Source organism: Ranitomeya imitator, chromosome 2 (genome assembly GCF_032444005.1).
Source record: "Ranitomeya imitator isolate aRanImi1 chromosome 2, aRanImi1.pri, whole genome shotgun sequence".
NCBI classification, from domain to species: domain Eukaryota; kingdom Metazoa; phylum Chordata; class Amphibia; order Anura; family Dendrobatidae; genus Ranitomeya; species Ranitomeya imitator.
In genome coordinates, this window is record NC_091283.1 from 425058182 (window position 1) to 425081287 (window position 23106).

Genomic DNA, 23106 nt, shown 5'->3' on the forward strand with positions numbered 1-23106 from the left:
ATCCACCGAGGGAGAGACCGTCCAATTAGCGGTAAGTTCTGGTGAAAACGGATATAACACCCCCAGGCGTTTATCCCTCTGAAAACGTCTGGTTGGATTCTCTCTCTCTCTGGCCAAGATTTCCTCGAATTCAGGATGAGGAGCGAAAAATTTTGAGGGTGGTTTGGCCCGTCTAAACGAAACCGCCTGATCTGCGGGTTCCGTAGAGGGATCCTGAATGCCACAGGTTTGGTTTATAGCCCGAATGAGGTTCTGGACCGTCTCACTCATGGTGGCGATCTGGTTAGGATCCAGCTCCGAAATATCCTCTGAGGGCGCATGAGATAATGCCTCGCCTGACTCAGGGGAGGAGGATCGGTGGGACACCAACCGCGGGGGAGGGCCGTGCGGCGAGATGGAACGCGAAGAGGACTCAGACCGACGTTCCTGTCTGGACCTTTTGTTGCTTAGCAAGGAGGTATCGGGCGGCGGTTCCTGCGACCCGCTGGCCACGGCAGGGGTCTGCAGGGGTAACCGATCCAGCACGGACACCAGGGTTTGAGATACCCGTGTTAAATCGGCCACCGATTGGGACAGAGAGGCGGCCCAGCCTGGGATGGGGGGATCACTCTCGGGCGGAACAGCCGGAGGATCCTGGGCGGTGGGAACAATTGGGTTGCTGCAGGACTGACACAGCGGGGAGGACTGACCTGAGGGAAGTTTGCTGTTACAGGACGAACATGCAAAGTACGTGACTAAGGCAGAAGATGAAGAAGTAGGGGGACGAGAGCGGCCCCCTTTAGAAGACATTTTGAGAGATCCCTGAAGATGCCAGTGGGTTAGGGGACAGTGGGGCAGAGAAGGGTGTCAGTCTGCAGTGCAGCTACTCACGGACCCGGTCCTGGAAGATGTCCCACAAGTTCGCGGAGAACTCCTGTCCTGAGGGGCCGTGTTCTGCGCAGATCGCTGAGCTCACAGTAAAAAAACATGTGCGGGGCTGAGCAGGTGCTGCTGCGGAGTGCACACCAGAAGAGTGACTAATCCCTGGAGGAAGTGGGCGGAGCCAGCCACGGAGGCGCCGGTGGGCAGGACAAATATGTCGGGCGGGAAAAAAGCCCGCCCGCAGACCGGAAGAGAGGGAGCGCGCAAAACGGAAGTAGGCCCCGGGAGAAGCCGGGGCCTAAAGTAGGAGCCGGCGGCTGAGGAGGATAACCGCGGCGCCGGAAAGATGCGCCGGAAAGGTGCGCCGCCATAAACACAGGCGGCGCAGCAGCCTACTAGGCTGCGCCGCTAGAGAAACCTGCTGCCGAGAAGCCCCCTGCGGCACCAGAGCAGCGCACCGCAGGAAGAAGAGGCGCTCCGGTCTGTCAGGGCCGCAGCGCCTGAGTGCCCCGGAAATCGCGGCGAGCCGACCTGTCAGGGCGGCAGCGCCGGAGAGCCCCCGGCAAAAACTGCGGCGCGCCGGCCCGACAGGGCCGCAGCGCCTGTGTGCCCCCTGGAAAAACCGCGGCGCAGAGGCAGTGCGCCGCGGGGAGAAGATGTGGCCCCTATCGAAGGAGGAGAAACACGGAGCCCACACTGGTAGGCAAACGGCGCGGCAGCCTATAACGGCCCCGCGTCCGTAAGAGAGGGTCTGCAGAGAAAACTGCAAGCCCAGGTCGTGCTGCGGGAATCCATGCAAGCAGCGACCCGGGATATGGGAGCCCCTAGTAAGACCCCCAGGAAACTATAGGAAGGGATGGGGGGAAACCGCGGCGCCGGATACTTACCTCAAAAATCCCACGCCGGTACTAACCTTGAAAGGGGGATGAGACGTCCAGGGAGCTGATGGACGTCCTCGTCTCCACAACCGACAGGCTCTGGTGGGCGAGTGGGTGGGGGACGGAGCCAGGACGGGACTAATAAGCACGCTTGTGTGCTAGGATCTTGGTCCTGGATAGGGATCTATGAGGATACGGGGTGGCAGTACACGCCGTACTCATAGTCCATAATGTGGGACTACAGGTGTGACTGCTCACCCTGTATCCCATCCGAAAACCTGAAAGAAAAACGACGCACATTGAGGTAGATAAGGGTCTAATGAAAGACCCGTGTCCACCTCCTACTGACACTAAGCTAAACTGAAGAGTATAATGCCAGTCGGTGGGGTGTACACTGCAGAGGAGGAGCTAACTTTTTTATTTGCATAGTGTCAGCCTCCTAGTGGCAGCAGCATACACCCATGGTTCCTGTGTCCCCCAATGAGAGGCGATAAAGAAAGATGCGTGTCTTGGTTATTACAGTGTAAACGAGACTCTAGACCACTGCATACATATTAATAACACTACTGCAGAAGGGCACCAATTCTCATGGTCATCCATGTCATGGGTCTACAGCGCCACAGCCCCTATAGCAGACAGCGCCAGGGCTAGACCGCCCCACAGCAGAGAGCGCCAGGGCTAGACCGCCCCACAGCAGAGAGCGCCAGGGCTAGACCGCCCCACAGCAGAGCGCGCCAGGGCTAGACCGCCCCACAGCAGAGCGCGCCAGGGCTAGACCGCCCCACAGCAGAGCGCACCAGGGCTAGACCGCCCCACAGCAGAGAGCGCCAGGGCTAGACCGCCCCACAGCAGAGAGCGCCAGGGCTAGACCGCCCCACAGCAGAGAGCGCCAGGGCTAGACCGCCCCACAGCAGAGCGCGCCAGGGCTAGACCGCCCCACAGCAGAGAGCGCCAGGGCTAGACCGCCCCACAGCAGAGAGCGCCAGGGCGAGATCGCCCCACAGCAGAGAGCGCCAGGGCGAGACCGCCCCACAGCAGAGAGCGCCAGGGCGAGACCGCCCTACAGCAGAGAGCGCCAGGGCGAGACCGGCCCACAGCAGAGAGCGCCAGGGCTAGACCGCCCCACAGCAGAGAGCGCCAGAGCTAGACCGCCCCACAGCAGAGAGTGCCAGGGCTAGACCGCCCCACAGCAGAGAGCGCCAGGGCTAGACCGCCCCACAGCAGAGAGCGCCAGGGCTAGACCACCCCACAGCACAGAGTGCCACGGTTAGCCCACCCCACAGTAGAGAGCGCCTCGGCTAGACAACCCCACAGCAGAGAGGGCCACGACTTGACCACCCTACAGTAGAAAGGTCTATTGTGTGACCACCTGTACAGTAAAGAGCTCTATAGTATGACTGCCCATACTGTAGAGAGCTCTATAAAGTGACCCCCATACAGTAGACAGCTCCATAGTGTGACCACCTGTACAGTAGAGACCTACAGGGCCCTACGGCTCCATCATTCAGATTTCTACACATTCTATACTTCATGAATTGCACAAACAGTATGAGCATCAAAACCACATCTGAGAGGGAAGCAATGACACCTCACCTAGATTGGATAGGTGGTTGGGGTTGACGTAGAGGTCCTTGCTCCACTCCACCATACATTTCAGGATAGAAACAAGGCAGTCAAGACCTTTTTTCCTGAGACTAAGCTCCTGAAAACGACACAACAAAAAGTAAATCAGATGGTTCAGGGCCCAGTCCTCCTTTGAACACCCAGCATACCATAGATTATAATCCACTCTTGAAATATAGTAGCCGTCTCTTATCCATAGTTGTCGGAAATTCACCAGGGATGTAAAAGCTCTTCTGATCCAAAAGTCACACTGTCAGATTAATCAATCCTCGAGGTCACAATAAAATTTAAAGCAGTATTACATGAGATATTTATGGTATTTCAAAAGAATATGTCAAACGTATGACAGCTTCCGGTCTACATTGTTATTGCACTTTAAACCATAAAACCAGTAAGATGATGGGTCCTGTGCTGCACCTAGATCAGTACACTGAGCCAAGGGGCATTAATAAGGCAGACTCTGATGAGAAATAGTATGGCCACTGTAGTCTGATCACATTAAGGCTGTGTGCACACATTCAGGATTTTTCCAATTTTTATCCGTGTTTTTTCTCTATACAAACGCAATAAAACTGCAAAAAAAAACAAATACATTAAGCATCCTATTATTAAGAATGCAATCCGCAATTTTTGTGCACGTTACATTTTTTTCCGTGGCAAAATCGCATTCCGGAAAAAAATGCAGCATGTTCATTCTTTGTGCGTAATTGCGGGGATTACGCACACATAGGAATGCATTGATCCGCTTACTTCCCACATGTGGCTATGCTCACCATGTGGGAAGTAAGCGGATCATGTGCGGTTGGTACCCTGGGTGGAGGAGACTCTCCTCCAAGCAATGGGAACCATATAAATTGTTAAAAAAAAAATCATAAATAAATTAAAATAATAAATCGTGATATTCTGACGTCCCTCGCAGCATTCCCGCTCCTTGCAATGCTCCCGTTCCCAGCGATGCTTTGCGGCAATGACCTGTGATGACGTAGCGGTCTCGCGAGACCGCTACGTCATCTGGGGTCATTGCTGCTAGGCATTATTGGGAAAGGGAGCATCACGAGGAGCGGGAACGCTGCGAGGGACGCCGGGAGGTGAGAATATCACGATTTATTAGTTTTTTTAAAATTATTTTTAACATTAGATCTTTTTATTATTGATGCTGAATAGGCAGCATCAATAGTAAAAAGTTGGTCACATTTGTTAAACACTGTTTGACAAGTGTGACCAACCTGTCAATCATTCTGCAAGCTAATTACCCTTGTAAAACGCATGCAAATTCCGCATGCGTTTTTCCCGCGGCACAGTTGCAGAATTGTTGCAGAAATTTCCACGGCAATTCCGGACGTGTGCACATAGTCTAAGGCTTTGGCCATGACACAGATCACAATGGGGATTTATTATGATGGAATATAGGCTGAACTGGATGGACAAATGTCTTTTTTCGGCCTTACTAACTATGTTACTATGTTACAATCCAGCATTGCGAGGGTGAATGGGGCCACACCGGACTTACAAGGTACTGCAACAAGAAACTTGCAAAAAAAAAAGCCAACAAGTTATGATTTGCTTGTTGCTGTTTTGATACTATAATGGTTGCAATCCGACCCCATTCACATGAATTACTCTGCTATGTCACAGGGGCATACAGTGATCTTTGACCAGCCGACCTTGCTGCCGTATAGACCCTGCCTAAATGTTTACAGACTCAGGATGAATCGCTGTTTTGTCTGGGGTACTGCAGCAAAAATACTATTTAACAACAAAGTGTGAATACATCCAAAACAGAGAACAGCATGTAATACCTAAATTAGGTTACTATCATCACTGGCTCAGCCGAAAGTCCACTAGGTGCTTCCTGAAGGCCTACGGCTCCCATCATCAACCCCCTAGGTAACCTCGAAACCCTTTTTGCTCCTCACATTCTCACCTGAAGAGGGGTCATTCCCAGTTCATGGCCACTCCTTCCCTGAGCAATTTTCGACAAGTCATTTACAAGACGTTCAAATATATTAGCAGCATTTAAGTCACAGTCATAGTTCACGTAAATGTCGACAACACACTGAGCATCTGAAAAAGAAAAAACAGGGATTTGGTTGCTTACCGTAAAATCTGTTTCTTAGAGCCTTCATTGGGGGACACAGGAACCATGGGTGTATGCTACTGCCACTAGGAGGCTGCCACTACGCACAAAAAAGTTAGCTCCTCCTCTGCAGTGTACACCCCACCGACTGGCATTATCAACTTCAGTTAGTGAGAAAGCAGTAGGAGAAAAAACAAAAAGGTTGAAATAACATAACCACAAAGATGAGAACTGTAAACATGAGAACAGTCATAGAACATAGAACCACAGAAAACTGCACAACATGGGAGGTTGCGGTGTCACCCAATGAAGGCTCTGAGAAACAGATTTTACGGTAAGCAACCAAAAATCCTGTTTTCTCCATCGCCTCTCATTGGGGGAACCATGGGACGTCCCAAAGCAGTCCCTGGGGTGGGAAAAACAGACTTCCATCAGGTCAGAGGACTCACCACTGCCGCCTGCAGGATCCTTCTGCCCAGGCTGGAGTCCGCCGAAGCATAGGTATGGACTTTATAAAATTTGGCGAACATGTGGATGGAAGACCAGGTTGCCGCTTTGAAAAGCGGTAGGGCGAAAGCCCTGTGGTGTACCGCCCAGGAAGCGCTGACTGCCCGGGCAGGGTAGAGTGAGCCTTTATCCCAGGAGGGGGCACTCTGCTCTTGACCCGGTAAGCCTCCAAAATTGCCGTTGTAATCCAGCGAGCAATAGCCCCCTTGGAAGCCGGCAGGCCTCTACGCGTGCCATCAGGGATGACGAAAAGAGAATCCGTCTACCGGAAAGCGGCCGATCTAGCCAGGTAGATCCTCACTGCCCTGAATAGGTCCAGCTTGTTCAACGATCGCTCCAGAGGATGAGTCGGAGCTGGGCAAAAGGAAGGTAGAACGATGTCCTCGTTGAGGTGGAAGGTGGAAACCACCTTAGGAAGGAATGAAGGCGGAGGCCTGAGGACCACCTTGTCCTGGCAAATAACCAAGAAAGGAGATCGGCAAGAAAGGGCCGCCAACTCGGAAATGCGGCGGATCAAAGTGATGGCCACAAGAGAAGTCACCTTCCGAGATAGAACTGACAGGGAAAACTCCCTGAGAGGCTCAAAGGGGGAACCCCTCAGAACGTCCAGCACAAGCTTTAAATCCCATGAATCCAGAGAGGCCCTGTACGGAGGGAAAGCGTGGGCTACTCCTTGAAGGAAGGTCTTAACCTATGGCAGGCCGAGATGATAACGTCCTCTGAAAGGGAAGGAGAGCACAGAAACCGGGCCCTTTAGGGAACTAAGAGCGAGGCCAAAATCCAGTCCTGCCTGAAGGAAAGTCAAAATGGAAGGCAGGGAAAAGGACATAGGTGAAAAGTGGTTGGACTCGCCCCAACAGAAGCAAGCCTTCCAGGCACGATAGTAGATCCTGGAAGACGAAGGCTTCCTAGCCTGGATCATAGTGTGAATCATCCGGACCAAAAGGCCGGACGCTCTTAGAACTGCGGTCTCAACAGCCACGCCGTTAAACTGAGCGACCGAGAATTCGGATGGCAGATCGGACACAGACAGCAGATTGGGTCTGTCTGGAAGGCACCAGGGGGCGTCCGCGAGAAGATTGACGATCTCCGCAAACCAAGATCTCCTGGGCAATCCGGGGCGATTAGAATGACCGGCACCCCTTCCGCCCTGATCTTTTTCAAAAGCTTGGGAAACAAGGGCCGGAGTGGAAACAAACGGGAGCACGAACTGCAACCAAGGAATGGCCAGAGCGTCAACACCACTGCGAGAGGATCGCAGGACCTTGGGACGATCCAGGGGACCTTCCTGTTCATTCGGGACGCCGTGAGGTCCACTTCCGGAGTCCCCCATCAAAGAAAAATCTGATGGAAGACCTCCTGAAGCAAGGACCATCCCCCTGCCGCAAGGCCCTCGCGGCTTGGGAAGTCGGCGGCCTAAATGTCCACGCTGGGGACATGCACCACGGATCTCACCAGGACCGTTGCTTCTGCCCAAAGGAGGATCCTGGAAACCTCGGCAGAGAACTCAGAGTCCACCCCTGGTAGTTGACATATGCCACTGCTGTGGCACTGTCCGTTTGGATTCGAATTGGCCAACTCCTGAGAATCCTTACCCAGTGAACAAAAGACAGAAAGATGACCCGGAACTCGAGAACATAGAACGGCAGAGAGTACTCCTGTGCCCACCAACGACCCTGAACTGTCAGGTGACAAAGCCCCGCGCCTCAGCTGAGCAGGCTGGCGTCCGTCGCCACCACCTGCCAGAGAACTGGAAGGAAGGATCTGCTCTGGGATATGAGAGGTGACCTCGGCCACCAGTTGAGGAAACGTTTGACCCGGGGAGAAAGCCGGGTCGGACGATGCAGGGAGAAGACAGGCCTGTCCCACTGTGATAAGAGTAGCCTGCTGAAGAGGTCTTGAATGAAATGGGCGAAGGGAATCGCTTCCAATGTTGCAACCAACCTCCCCAGGACCTTCATGGCCAATCGGAAAGGAGAGAAGCCGAGAACCCTGGAGCAAACGAACTTTCCGACGAAGGAGGGTTATCTTGTCTTCGGGAAGGAAGACTCTGGTCCGACAAGTGTCGAAAAACATGCCCAGAAATACGAGGCGCTGAGCAGGAACAAGACAGGACTTCTTCCTGTTGACGAGCCACCCGAAACGGGCTAGAGTGTCGACGACGATGGATAGACTTTCGGAAGCCGAGACAGAAATTCCTGAGCTTCCATGGAAGCGATTACTGAACGAGGGGATTCCATCCTGAAGTGTCTCAGACGAAACTTCTTGTTCAGCAATTTGAGATCCAGACTGGGACGAACCTTGTCGTCCTTTTTCGGTACAAAGAGATTCGAAGAGAAGCCTGTGAACCGTTCCTGTTCTGTGACGGAAACGATTACCCCGGATTTAAGGAGGGAAACAATGGCTGCAAAGAAACCCGAGACTAGAGCTTGGAGGTCGGGATTCGAAGAAACGATCCCAGGGCCGTGAAATGAATCTATTTTGTTTCCAGAGGATACAAGTTCCCTGACCCATGCATCCTCTACTGAGGAGACCCAGACGTTCCTGAGGTAGAGGAGATGGCTGCCCAGCCTGGGAGACGGGCTGGGGTCTAATCGCGAGTCATGCCTAGGTGGATCCTCCAGTCCTAGACCTGGAGGATCCACCTTAGGAGTAGCGGGAACATCAGGAAGGAGTGGGTCTGAAGGATACCTTCTTCTCTTAACGTGCCTGTGGCCTCTGCTGTTGGGACAAGGAATCTGATGCCGCGAAATGACGAAAAAGGCCGAAAAGACCGGAGTTGCCACCTAGGGGGAGGTAGGCGAGGTCTGGACTGGGGGTTAAGGAACTGGGGCCGCCGGTGAAATCATTAATCGGTGGCGTCATTAATCATTTGGTCCAGCTTGGAACCGAAAAGACGTGATCCTTGAAAAGGCAGGCTGGTAAGGGACTTCTTTGATAACAAATCCGCCTGCCAGGCCTTGAGCCAAACGGTGCGACGGCTGGCAACATTACTGGGCGCCTGAGCGGCACAAGACGCGGCGTCCAGGGAAGCGGAAACCAAATATTCCCATGCGTGAGTAATCTGGGTGGCAAGTTCCGCCAGCCGGTCTGGTGGAGCTCCGGCTTGAATGCCCCAACGGAGTTGTTTAGCCCATTTGGATGCAGACTTCGAAACCCAAGTGGAAGCAAAGGCTGGGCATAGGGAAGACGCGGCAGCTTCGAAAGCTGACTTCGCGAAGGATTCAATGATCCTATCGATGGAATCTTTCAGAGACGCCCCACCGGACAGCGCGAGGACTGTGTTGGTGGCAAGTCTAGAAGCCGGCGGATCCACAGAGGGAGAAGTCTTTCTCCATCGCCTCTCATTCCAGTTGGCGATGAGATCCGGAGGAAAGGGATATAAAACGCCAAGGCGCTTGCCTCTTTGAAAACATCTGGTTGAAATCTCTCTCTGGCCAGAAGCTTATCGAATTCAGGATGAGGGGCGAATACCTTGGGAGGTAGTTTAGACAGTCTAAACGAAACCGCCTGATCTGCGGGTTCCGTAGAGGAATCTTTGATGCCACAGGTCTGATTGGTCGCTCCAATGAGGCTTTGAACCATATCCCTCATGCTAGCGATTTGGTTCGAATCTGGCCCCAAATTATCCTCCGAAGGCGCATCAGAGAAAGCCTCGCCTGACTCCGGAGGGGAGGACCAGGGGGAAGTCGTCCACAGAGAAGGACCGTGGGGCGAGATGGACCGAGAAGAGAACTCAGACCGGCGACCTGACTGGATCTTTCACGGCCTGTATTGGAAGTCTCGGACGGAGCTTCTTGCTACCCGCTGGCTACTACGGTAGTCTCTAGGGGCAACCGATCGAGCACGGACACAAGGGTCTGGGACACCCGTGTGAGATCCGCTACTGATAGAGACAGAGAAGAGGCCCAGCCTGGGGTGGGGACGTCGCTCTCAGGCGGAATTGCAGGGGGGTCCTGGGTGGTGAGCATAATGTTGGTTGCTGTAGGCCTGCCTGAGGGGAGCTTGCAGTTACAACAAGACGAACACGCAAAGTGTTTCATTAAGGCACAGGAAGTAGGGAAAAGGTAGGAGGCCGGGAGCAACCTCCCTTAAAATTCCGAACGGGCCCCTGAGGAAAATGTCAAAAGGTTAGGGGGCAAGGGAGAGTGTCAGACGCTGTGGTTTCCAGATGGAAGGCTGCACGGCTTGGAAGATGCTCCTCAGGAACGATAGCCCGTAGGAGAACAGGCAGTCACATTTGGGACACCCTCTTGTCCGAAACTTGCTGCAAGCCTGACAGAAAGCAGTGGGGAAATGCGAGGACGCCAGGAATTCGCGCTCTTAAGATGGGCAAAGAAAAGCGTTCCTGGCGCTGAAATAAGGACCTGCAGCTGCACGGGGAGTGGTGGGCGGAGCTAACCACCAGGCCACGAGCACCAAGATGGCGCCGGTGGGCGGAGCTCGCCGATGATAATTGGGCGGGAGAAAAGCCCGCCCGAGGGAAAGGAAGTGGGAGGAGTTGCGGCACCGGAAGTAGGCCCCATTAGAAGCCGGGGCCTAAATTTGAGGCCGACGGCCGCTGGGCAGGGCCGCGGCGCTGGAAGAAGTGCGGACGCCGGCGTGGTTGCCTGCAAGGCCGCCGCGCCAGGACAGAAAGCAGTGCCATGTCAGAAAAGAATAGTGCGGCTGCAGGAGGAAAGCGGTGCGTCTGCCTGTTAGGGCGACGCGGCTGCCTGTAAAAGCGGCGCGGCTGCCTGTAAGGGCGCCGTGGCTACCTGTAAGGGCGCCGTGGCGGGGGGAAGAGGTGCGCGTCAGAACACAGTGTGGCAGGAAAAAGGCAGCGCGGTAGACTGTAAGACCACCGCGCCAGACTAAGGGATGCGGACCAGAGGAAGTACTGCCACGCGTGGGGCCAATAAGGCACCGAAAGGGCCAAGGCAGCCTGGAAAAAACTCTGCGCAGCACTGTGAAAAGGGGGCGACTGCCGGATCCCAAGGGACCCCCCAATAACCACCCCGGATCTGAGGAGGGTAGGGGTAAGTGAAATACTCACCTAACACATCCCACGCCGTCCTTACTAACCTCAATCCAGGGAAGATATCAGACATCCAAAGAGCTGATGGACATCCTCGTCTCCTCCAACCGACAGGCTCTGGTGGGCGAGTGGGTGGGGGACGGAGCTAGGACCGGACTTCTAAGCATGCTTGTGTGCTAGGATCTTGGTCCTGCTGTGGGATCTATGAGGATACGGGGAGGCAGTACACACCGTTCTCATAGTCCATAATGTAGGATTACAGGTGTGACTGTTCACCCTGTATCCCTCCGAAAAATCTGAAAAGGAACGACGCACACTGAGGTAGATAAGGGTCTGAAAGACCCGTGTCCACCTCCTACTGACACTAAGCTAAACTGAAGTTCATAATGCCAGTCGGTGGGGTGTACACTGCAGAGGAGGAGCTAACTTTTTTTGTGCATAGTGTCAGCCTCCTAGTGGTAGCCACATACACCCATGGTTCCTGTGTCCCCCAATGTGAGGAGATAGAAAAATTCCCATTAACAGACACATCATCACTCAGGAGCGAGTGTCTATGATTACATCAAGTCTGTAATTGAGCTGCAATCTACAGACAGGAGATGCAGGTGAATAGAAGAGGTCACCAATTCAGGCAGCGACTACTTCCATTTATTATTAGCAACTTACATCAATCACTGCACTGACCATAAATTATGTTCTCACTCCTGCACACATACGACTAACCACATGCGGGATTTGGGGGTCACCCTTGAGAAGCGTGTATATAAACCTTTAGGTATCAGAAAAACAGTAGCGCTCCTGTCCATGTGTCTCAGTTGCAATGCCAGACATAGTCATATAGGGTAGAGGGTGTTTTTAAAAAGGGAAAACAAAACAAACAAAAAAAGAGATTAATTTTTCTAAAGCGGAACAAAAGGGGATAGTAAAGATTTAGCAGGTTTTTTTTGTTGGAAGGTCCCGGCCTATAAGCCGATCAGACGCAAGTAGGTATGATCATCAGGGAACACGACAAGTGTTTAACTCGCCCTCTCCGCCACTACCGGATTAATGAGGCATTACATGTTACCCATGGAAATGAATGAACGTGAAGGGGCCTCAAGAGCAAAAAAAAAAAAAGTTGCCTCTTCTTGCTAAAAGGGTAAATTTGCAAAGTCATTTTTAAAACAAGCAAGTTTGCTATTTATTTCTTATTAGAAATCCGCTCTGTTTTCAAGAACAGACAAATGTTTAACTTTATAGTTTACTGCTCCTTGCCTTGGTTACCGGCCACTCCTCAGTCATAGGTGGTCTGTTTAACAATCAAAGGGTAAGCACTGCTCTGAAGCAGGCTGGATCCGAACAGCTTCAGTCCCCCAGTACTTCTCTGATGCTGCAGAGGCACGAAGGGGCAAGAGGAGAAGAGCGCACAATTCAGGTGAGCGGCACAACCATGCCACTCATCCAGTCAATTATTAGGAGGGTACTGCCCCCATGGCTTGCAAGAAGCAGAACACAGGTGTGCTTCAGAACAGAAAACCCCTTTAAGTCCCCTTTCACACATCAGTGTTTTGCCATCAGTCACAATCCATCAAATTTTGAAAAAAAACGGATTCGTTGCAGATTGTGAAAAACTGATACGACGGATCCGTTTTTTCACCTGATCCGACTAGCTGATCCGGCTAATTGGATCCTAAAGAAAGAAAAAAAAAAAAAGAAAAAAATCGGAGCATGCTCAGTTTTAAAAAACGGAATCAGTCGCCGGATTCCGTCATTTGCCGGATCCGGCGCCATAGGCTTCCATTCTAGCAAACGACGGACGGTGAAGGATCCGTCACTGTCCGTTTTTTCGACGGACACAAAGAACGTTACGGTGTCTGTTGTCTCCAGCCGCCGGACAAACAATTTTCGACAGATCGGGCGAACGACAGATGAAATGTGAGGCCATCCGTCGCAATCCATTGCTAATACAAGCTGGATTTGACAGATTGCGACTGATGGCAAAAAACTGATGTGTGAAAGGGGCCTAAGCCCTCTGTAGTCTCAAGGTAGCGATCACCAATTATCCTTTACCTGCACAAATCCTCGTCAGGGTCTGTATCACCATCCATTTGTGCTCAAAAGAACTTGATGAAGTCTCTAATATGTTCAAAAATATTTCTTTGAAAAACACCTTTAAAAGGCAAAAGAAGAAAGAATTTAAAATAGGGAGGAGATCAAAGCCCCCCAAGCCAGCACAGGACGGCACGTGTAGCTGAAGCTTACCTCCACCTGCATTTTTAGATGCATCTTAAAATTAGACAGCAAGCTGAGGAATATGGCCAAGGAGAGTTCAAAAACATCGGGCACAGAGGACACCCCGTTTTTCGATAAGGCCACACAGAGGTATTGCTTGATTGCATTGATGAACATTTCATGAGTCCTAAAGACAGGGCCAGCATTTTGCAATACTGACAGTAAGAGCTGGAGAGAGAGGATCTTAGAGCGGAGTTCATGAGACCTGCAAAACAAAAACAGTCACGTGTGAGGACCTATAAAAAAATGATATAATAATAGGAATGGTACAAAGTAATATATGTCATATTTCAAGGGAGCAGTCAGATGCTATTGGTGTATATGCAGTGGCCTTAATAAAGATAGGAGTTTTGCACAGCTGCCAAGAAGATGGCATTTATGAAAGAGAACATTTTATTGAGGACTCCGTATGATGTGAACTGTTCGCAGACACAGTGGTATCTAGGCCTAGAATCAAGTAAGGTCATGTTATGTGACATGGGACTGCCTCCCATTTAAGGCTAATCAGGAGGTCACTTACTTAGGGTCTGGCGGTCCATCTCCCAGAGGCTTCATGGACAGTTTACAGAGTGAGCGAAACACTAGGAAAGCATCTTTTTGTAGGATGTTTGTAAATCTAGCACCAGAGTGATAGCCAGGAAGGGAATCGGACTCCTGAATAAGAGAAAACAGATCAAATGACACTGGATCCAGGAGACTGTGTCACAATCCAACCAAAAAATGTTGTCTGGAAAAAACTACTCCAAATATAGAAGGCACTGCCATACCAGATTATCCATGGAAGACACCGAATGCCCATCATCTGCTATTCCATTAGTGTGGATAGTCTCAGGTGGTGGGAGATCAGAGGTTTCAGAGTCACAAGGTGCACTGTCTGTAACTTTCTCTTCAGGCTCTAAGGAAAGAAATCATAAAAGATAAGACAAACAACCATATTAACAATTTACTTTATCCGTAAAGTTCATCACTACTGAAATGTCACCTTCATTACAACCCCAAAATTTCTAGATGTTGCATTACTAATGAAAATATCCCAGGAAGAATTAAGAAGGACCCTCATACCTTTAACATCACATTCACTTGGTGGCTCCTGTGCTCTGTCCACCTGTGCTGGCACCACATGTGCAGCATCCACCTGTGCTGGCAGCTCCTGAGCCCCTTCCACTGGTGCTGGCAGCTCCTGAGCCCCTTCCACTGGTGCTGGCAGCTCTTGAGCCCCTTCCAATGGTGCTGGGGTCTCCTCTGCAGTGTTTCTCTGTTCTGGCAGCTCTTGCATAACTTCTGCCTGAGCTGGCGCCTCCCGTACTACTTCCATCTGTGCTGGAACCTCCAATGCCCCGTCTACCCGTGAAGGTGGCACTAGATTAAAGAAGCCCAACTGCAGCTTTTAATATCCTACTGACGCAATATATATTTAAAATTACAATGGCATTGCTTGCTCACACACTTTGGGACAGATTCATTAATACTTGGGTAGCACACACTCGTGATATGCCAACCTTGATGGTGAACAAAAGACGCAGTTTTCATTAGGACGTGCACGTCACTTAATGAATGTGGGGCTTCTCCTACGCGGCGCATGTCTCTGTGGCAGAAATGCTACTCTAGTCAGAAACGCCGCTAGTTTAGACAAATTGGCTAGGTGAGGACACACCCGTACTGTCTCTTACCCATCTCTAGTAATTCCGGTTAAATGGATTCAAAGATGCAAAGAAGCCACAATATTTTGGCCCATTTGTTTTTTTGGATATGTCCTTCCTCTACCATCAATGCCCTAGGGCACTTCTCCTGTCTTTTGGGCTCCTATTTACATCAATAATAGATACACATTTTGTAAAATGTTCTACTTCAGATTGTGGCCTTGCAATGTTTTTACAAAACAGCCCTGAACAATAGATTAGCTGCATCTCCTCCATATTGTAGGAGGTTCATGTGATTACAGCCATCGTTCTGGCTATAATGGAAGAAGTCCAACTCACCTCCGTCCTCTATTTGATGGCTGCCATTGGTGACGCTGCCACTTGTAGGTGTAGGTGGAGCACTCAGAGGATAGCTGCCTCTCCTGAATACAGTAGCTGGAGAGCCCATTAATTTTTGAGCAGCAGGAGAATAAAGCTTCTGTTTTGTATAATCTCGATCGTTGACCTATAAGAATACACAAAATACATCAGTACCACAGAGAAGGGTCTCGGAGATAATCACTTTCATGTAAATCTACAGAAAACTATAAACACTGTGTAGTTGTGAGGAGCACTACACCAATAAGGGTCACAAAGGAGGTCCACAGTAACTGGCGCTAGAAAACAGCAGCGTTGTTAGAAATAAGCAGAATGTCATACTATATTGTGCAGCCACACAGTTTTTTCACTTTTGCTAAAACTCCGGTATCAGGTTGAACTCTTACTGCCTGAGTTTCCATGCGGTTGAAGATGACATTCAGCATTTGAGTCAACGTTGCCTTGGCAGTGGTCTGGTTCACTAGGTTTTTGCTGGCAAGGTATATGTTGTAACATGTTCGCACGGTGTGCAGGATGGTGGCCTCATGGATCTCAACGTATGGAGAGGTGACTACAGTCAGGAGAGCCTGGATGATGATGATAATAATTTTATTTATATAGCGCCAACATATTCCACAGCACTTTACATTATAGAGTGGACTTGTACAGATAATAGACATTACAGCATAACAATAATCACAGTTCAAAAGAGATACCAAGAGGAATGAGGGCCCTGCTCACAAGCTTACAATCTATGAGGAGATTGGGGAGACACGAGAGGTGGATGGTAACAATTGCTTTCATTGTTCGGACCAGCCATAGTGTAAGGATCAGGTGTTCATGTAAAGCTGCATGAACCGGTTATTGGCCCAAGTATGTAACAGTACAGACACAGAGGGCTAATTAAATACATAAAGTGTATGAGAACAAGATGCGAGGAACCGGATTATGGTTTAAGTTTTTTGAATGGGCCACCGAGGGACGGTTAGGATAATGCATTGAGGCAATAGGCCAGTCTGAACAAATGCGTTTTTAGGGATGTGGGGGATTGGGGGATTAGTCGAATTAACCTGGGTAGTGCATTCCAAAGAATTGGCGAAGCACGTGAAAAGTCTTGGAGATGGGAGTGGCAGGTTCTGATTATTGAGGATGTTAACCTCAGGTCATTAGCAGAACGGAGAGCACGGGTAGGGTGGTAGGCTGAGACCAGGGAGGAGATGTTGGGTGTTGCTGAGCCATGGAGTGCTTTGTGGATGATGGTAATAGTTTTGTACTGGATTCTGGAGTGGATGGGTAACCAGTGTAATGACTGGCACAAGGGAGAGGCATCGGTATAACGATTGGTGAGGAATATGATCCTGGCTGCAGCATTCATGACAGATTGGAGAGAGGAGAGTTTGGTAAGAGGGAGGCCGATTAGTAGAGAGTTACAATAGTCCAGACAGGAATGAATAAGTGAAACAGTAAGAGTTTTTGCAGAGTCGAAAGTAAAAAAAAGGGCGAATTCTAGATATGTTTTTGAGATGCAGATAAGAAGAGCGAGCCAGTGATTAGATGTGGGGTGGGGGGGTTGGGGGCAGGGCTGTGGAGTTGGAGTCGTGGAGTCGGGGTTAGTTTTGGTTGGAGTCGGAGTCGGTAGAAATGTACCGACTCCAGCTTTAAAAAAATGTATTAATATTTCATAATTGAACTTTCATATGAATTTTATAAATGTTACTCAAATATATATGTTCTATCAAACTATGAACAACAGTGATAACCAGTTCTCGCTGGAGATAAAGACATTTCTTACTTCTTGTGTGTCACTGTTCTCCACTGCCCTTATCTAATCTTATACTTGGTTAACCTCATGCTGCCCCAACCCCACTACTTATAATGTATGAAACTGAAAATGTGTTGCAAATTCTTAATAGTAAAGCTCCTCCTCTAGACTAGATGTTTGGTGTGCGTCTTCCAAGTATCTCACAGCTGCTACTCAGAAGAGGAAGACTGTAAGAAGTATTATCCTTTCAACAAACTTTGCATCAGTTAACGGTGAGTACATGAGGAATAACAGTATTACTGACCACTATATCAGTTGTACGACCTGGCAATAATTTTGTACAATTGTTTTTAGGAAAAACAATTGTCATTTGGATTGTGAATGCAGAAATAATAACCAGAGAATGTCAAAGAAGCGTCACATTAAATCAGCTGTATTTGAACATTTCACCATCATTCAAGATAGAAAACATTATATCTGTCAGCGTATGACAAATGATCCAGACGAAAACAAATACTGTGAAGCCAAGATCAGTGCATATTCAGGCAAAGATAAAAATGCTCCTACCAGAGCTTCTAATCTAAAGAGACATTTATAGCGCTTTCATCCAGAAGTACTGAAAGCAGTGGATGAGAAAGACTGCATCCAAACCAATGAACCAGTGCCCAGCTCTTCCAGCCAAACAAAGCAGAGAAGCAGAGAACTTTGCAGCCATCAGTTGCAAGATATTTTGTCAGTGACAAAGTTACTGTGACAATGACAGTAGATACATTTAAAAATAGATCATAGAGCTTGTTGTAAAGGATAGTGTGCTTATTTCATTATTTTCACGACCAGCTTTTATGTGTCTGAATGGGGAAATGGCCCGCAAGCTTGGTGTTTCTCTGGAGAGAGAGTATTAGAGAATTAGTAATCGAAGAAGCTTTTAAACAAAAGGAAGAACTTAAAAAAACTCTCAAGGGACGCTTTCTGTTTCCTAAAATGGATGCCTGCATACGTCACAGAGTGAACTATTTTGCCATCAATGTCCGATTTGTTTGTGACAAAAATGAAATAGTTACCAAGACATTGGCAGTAAAAGACACCAAAGCTCATCGCACCAGTGAGTTTCTCCAGGTCTTGGTGGAAAAGGTTCTGCAAGACTATGAACTTAAAAAAGAGCAAGTTCTTTCTGTCGTAACTGACAATGCTTCAAATATGATAAGTACTATTAAGCAAATAAATGAGAGTAATGATTGTGACCAGCAGCTAGAAGAACATTTTGGGTACACTGACACAGAAATGTTTGAAATTAAGGAACACAGTATTGTAACTGAGGAGCAAACTGAAGTTGCTTCAGATGAACAGCAACATGATAGTTTAGATGATCTTGTTGAAATACGTTCTTTCACTCATCACATGCGCCGTGTTGTGCATACGCTACAGCTGGCTATAAGACAGTCTGCAAGAAGGACATGCTGCTGCACTGATTGGCAAGGTGAGAAAATTGGCTACTGTTGCCAGAATCCCTAAAGTTGACTCAATTTTGAAGAGACGTGCTGGAAAAGGGGCAATTATTGATCAAGCCACATGATGGGGCAGTACTTAATGATTCAGCGCTTGGTTGAACTGAAAACCTTTCTTGTAGACATGGCTAACCCTCAACTGACGCTAAATGAAAGTCAGTGGAATCAGGTGACTGAGCTGGAAAAATTGCTAGAGCACCCATCTCCAGGTATTTTCTTAAAGGAGTGGAAGAACCTGATGTTTGGTCTGTCCCAAAGAGGAGGGTTAATTGCAAGTGGCATTGCTACATCAAGGAAACGGAGAGAGGAGCGACTATTACAAAATAACATTCTTTTGGCAGCTGTTTATGTAGACCCAATGCATCGGATTCTTCTATGATCAACAGCTAACTAAAGGAAAAGAAGCTCTGTTTGAAATAGCAGTAAGGATGAAAGGGTTGCAGAACAGTCAGGAGGAACAAGAAGAATTTGGTTGTCCTGCCACATCGTCACCCTCATCAACTGATGAAGAATTTAATTTAAAAAAATATTTGGATCACAAGGACCGTGCAAAGCGTTCCCGCATAGAAGAGTCATCCCCATCAAAGAGCACAGCCAGTACATTTCAGCAGAATTTTTCATGTGCACTAAAAGAAATTGAGAAATTTGACCGTTCATCAAAAATAACAGTGCAACAAGCGATTCCTCTGTATCCTGACATTGTCAGAGATGTTGCCCGAGTGGTTACTGCTTTGCCACCAACCCAAGTTAGTATAGAGAGGTTGTTCTCTGCTCTCAAAATAATTAGATCAGATTTGAGGGCATCAATGAATGAGGATCTGACAGAGGCAATACTTTTTCTGAGGACAAATTTATAGATTTCTTCTTATTAACTGCATAACAGTGTTTATCGCATATTTACTTACAAGAGTTTAGAAAAGTTTATAAAAGTTATTTGCTATATTCTAATTGTATTCTAATAAATATAGTTTTTGCTCTAAGTGGTCTGAATACTTATATGATGGTGAGAAATTGAATAAGCACGATGTTAATATTTGACAATAGTAAATTTATCGTTACGAATTGGCCATTTATGAAGGAGTTGGAGCCGGAGTCGGAGTTGGAACCTGATAAAATCCAGGAGTCGGAGTCACAACTGTGGCTTACCGACTCCACAGCCCTGGTTGGGGGAGGTGAATGAAAGCTCTGAATCAAGAGTAACCCCAAGGCAGCAGGCATGTTGCTTGGGAGTAATGGTGGAGCCATACACGGAGATGGCAATGTCAGGCAAAGGTAGGTTAGTAGAGGGAGAGAACACGAGAAGTTCAGTTTTTGACAGGTTCAGTTTCATATAGAGGGAGGACATGATGTTAGAGACAGTGGTAAGAAAATCACTGGTGTTTTCTAAAAAGGCAGGCGTGATATCAGGAGAAGAAATGTATAATTAGGTGTCATCAGCATAGAGATGGTACTGGAAACCAAACCTACTGATTGTTTGTCCAATAGCGGCAGTATACAAAGAGAAGAAGAGGGGGCCTAGGACTGATCCTTGAGGAACCCCAACATTAAGGAGAAGGTGAGAGGAGGAGGAACCAGCAAAAGATACACTGAAAAAGACGTCAGATAGGAGAATCGGGAGAGAACGGTGTCCTTGAGGCCGATGGAGCGGAGCATAGTGAGGAGGAGCTGATGATCCACAGTATCGAATGCTGCGGAGAGATCCAAGAGAATTAGCATGGAGTAGTGACCATTAGATTTATCTGTTAGTAGATTATTAGAGACTTAAGTGAGGGCAGTTTCAGTAGAGTGTAAAGAGCGGAAGCCAGATTGAAGAGGTTCGAGAATAGAGTTATCTGAGAGAAAGCGGATAAGACGGGAGTGGACCAGGTGTTCGAGGAGTTTAGAGATGAAGGGTGAAGATGAAGATTAGAGACAGGTCTGTAATTAGAGGCACAGTTTTGGTGGAGGGATGGTTTTTTAAGTAATGGATGTATGATGGCATGCTTAAATAAGGAGGGAAAGATACTGGAAGAGAGAGAAAGGTTGAATATTTTAGTTAGGTGAGAGGTGACAGCAGGGGAAAGGGACTGGAGGAAATGTGACGGAATGGGGTCACTGGTGCAAGTGTTGGGGCGAGAATATGCAAGGAGCCTGATTACTACTTCTTCTGTGATTGGTTCAAAGTCAGCGAGTGAGCTAGATGCAGTGGGGGAGAGAGGACAGTGAATGGTATGAGGAGATTGGGAGAAAATTTCCTGTCGGATGTGGTCAATTTTTTCTTTGAAGTAATTGGCCAGTTCGTCAGCGTGGAGATCCGTGGTTGGGGCCTGCACTCTTGGGTTGAGTAGGGAATGAAAAGCGTCAAAGAGACGTTTAGGGTTATTGGACAGTGAGCTGATGAGGGTGTTAAAATAGGTTTGTTTGGAGAGGTGACTGGCATAGTTGTATGTTTTAAGCATGAACTTATAATGGATTAAATCTTTGGGTAGATTAGATTTTCTCCAAAGACGTTCGGCACACCTGGAGCACTGCAGCAAGAAACGTGTTTGCAGTGTGTGCCACGGTTGTCGCAGTCTGTGCCGAGTTGTTCTATGTATAGGAGGTGAAATTTCATCCAGGGCACTTTGCAGGGTTTCATTGCAAGGCTTCAGTGCAGCATTAGGACATGAGATGGAGGAGATAGGGGCCAATGAGGACTGCAATTTCTTCATAGGTTTCTGGGTGTTAATGGCCTAAATATTTCTATAAATGTGGAAAATGGGGGTGACCTGAGCGGGATGGCAGTTCTTGACAGAGAATGAAAGAAAGTTGTGGTCAGAGAGCGGGAGAGGGAGTTTGTGAAATCGTCCACTGAGCAAAGCCGGGAGAAGACCAAATCGAGGGAGTTTCCGTCATCATGCGTTGGAGAGTTAGTAAGCTGCGAAATGCCAAAAGAGGAGGTTAGAGATAAAACTAGACAAAACTGGATATGTAAGAACAGTGGTTGTTATCAAGTATAATGTATTTAAGATTATCCCAGCTTTGTCATGGGTGGACTTCACCACATTGCATAGATCAGACGCCATGAGGAAGGGGATGTAATCCAACCAAATCATTAACACCAAGAAAACAATCAGGTTCTGGATTTTATTCTACAAAAAGGATTCTGAAAAAGAAAAAAAAAAGCTGTGCTACGACAGGTAGCGCCTATTTTCTTTTGGACAAGCTGAAATTCTCACCTTAATGATCTGGAGCTGCACCCCCTCATCTGTCTGGGGGCCCTGGAAACAATTGCAGATGGTGTCCACTATGCGATCAATGAGGCGTTTCCCGGCAATGCCTTTATCTGGAGCCTTGCCAGTTATATGACCGTAAGCAATTAGTTTCTACGAGATAGGCAAACAGCATAAAGCTAAAAGTCAATAAGGAGCGCTACGGACATACACTACAGTGCCCAGAAACAGATATATACACAAACATAAAACATCTATCCCATAGCTGGCCTAACACAGAGACGTTACCCATGCCTGTAACCGGCTTAGCTGCTGGTACTAGTTTTGCCATATCAGCTTATCAGCCGTGTGTGCTAAGTACCTGCAAGCAGTCCAGGGACGTGCTGACCACTCGAGGAGACTTTAATTGACATGCCAGCTCAAACGGAAGGAAATATCTATCGGCTTCAATGAATTTAGGTTTAAAGGGAGGAGCGGATTCATCCCTAAAATGAGTGGAAAGGAAATCAGTTTTAGAAAATAAAACAACTGTTGCATGGGAGGAAGAGACAGAAGCTGTGCAGGTCACACTTACTTCTGCGGTTCCAATTCAGCTTTAAGTTCATCTGCAAAAACAGAAAAATAAAAGAAATGGTCAACAAGAAGCAACGTGGATGCCGGTCTGATATCATATTGTAACAGACAGAAAACATGTCACATTACTGTCCTCATCTGACCTGCTACACAAGCTGCAATCAATGAATAGTGCAGAGACATATTATGCAGCCACAGAGCAGACTGTCCTCAGCCTGAAGACGGCCACAGAGGATAAACAGAAACAGCGCAATGACTGTCCTCATTATCCAGGTAGCTCCAGCCACGTAGGTACACAGTAAGACCCTCAGTCACTCCTGTATCACCCACACCACTGAGGGACTGCCCACAAAGGAGAAGTACTGCCATAAAAAGAGTACTAGGAAGCAGAGAGGACTACGGGTGTCCACCATCTATATCTGAAAAATTAAAGGGGTTATCCAGGACTTTGGAGTTTTTTGGCTAAGAACTTAACAGAACGTAGCTGCTCACTACCTCCCTATAACAAACTCTTCCTGCTCAGTCAGCGATTCTCAAGCTTCATTTGACCTCACGTCAACCGAGCAGCTCTTTTGCTTCTGGACTGCTCTGTCAACAAGGTCATCACTGCCAGCATCATGTTGACAGACAGCCGGCTCAGCCTAACCCAGAGGCGAGATGGCTGTCAATCAGAGTGACGTAGGCAGTGACACCCTATCGACAGAGCAGAGTGATAAGAAAAGATTCTGCTCTGTTGAGGTGATGTCACTGGTAACAAGAGAATCGCTGACAAAGGAGGTTCCTTTCTGAGTCGGAACAGATCATTGCCAAAAAAACCCCGGACAACCCTTTTAATGTTAGTTGA

At 48.4% G+C, this 23106-nt stretch overlaps 1 protein-coding gene across 1 annotated transcript in view; it reads right to left on the bottom strand.

Annotated features, from left to right (window-relative positions):
- The window catches only part of ARFGEF2 (ARF guanine nucleotide exchange factor 2), a 123200-nt gene that overhangs the window by 78040 nt on the left and 22054 nt on the right, over positions 1 to 23106 (bottom strand). Inside the window, exons 2-13 of the mRNA XM_069750827.1 lie at positions 22264 to 22294; positions 22051 to 22174; positions 21696 to 21842; positions 15639 to 15818; positions 15214 to 15379; positions 14297 to 14593; positions 14002 to 14129; positions 13755 to 13888; positions 13205 to 13439; positions 13013 to 13112; positions 5287 to 5426; positions 3333 to 3441 (exon numbers count right to left, since the gene is read on the bottom strand). Of these exons, the coding sequence (XP_069606928.1) occupies positions 3333 to 3441; positions 5287 to 5426; positions 13013 to 13112; positions 13205 to 13439; positions 13755 to 13888; positions 14002 to 14129; positions 14297 to 14593; positions 15214 to 15379; positions 15639 to 15818; positions 21696 to 21842; positions 22051 to 22174; positions 22264 to 22294 (1791 nt within the window). The remainder of the gene's footprint in view (positions 1 to 3332; positions 3442 to 5286; positions 5427 to 13012; positions 13113 to 13204; positions 13440 to 13754; positions 13889 to 14001; positions 14130 to 14296; positions 14594 to 15213; positions 15380 to 15638; positions 15819 to 21695; positions 21843 to 22050; positions 22175 to 22263; positions 22295 to 23106) is intronic.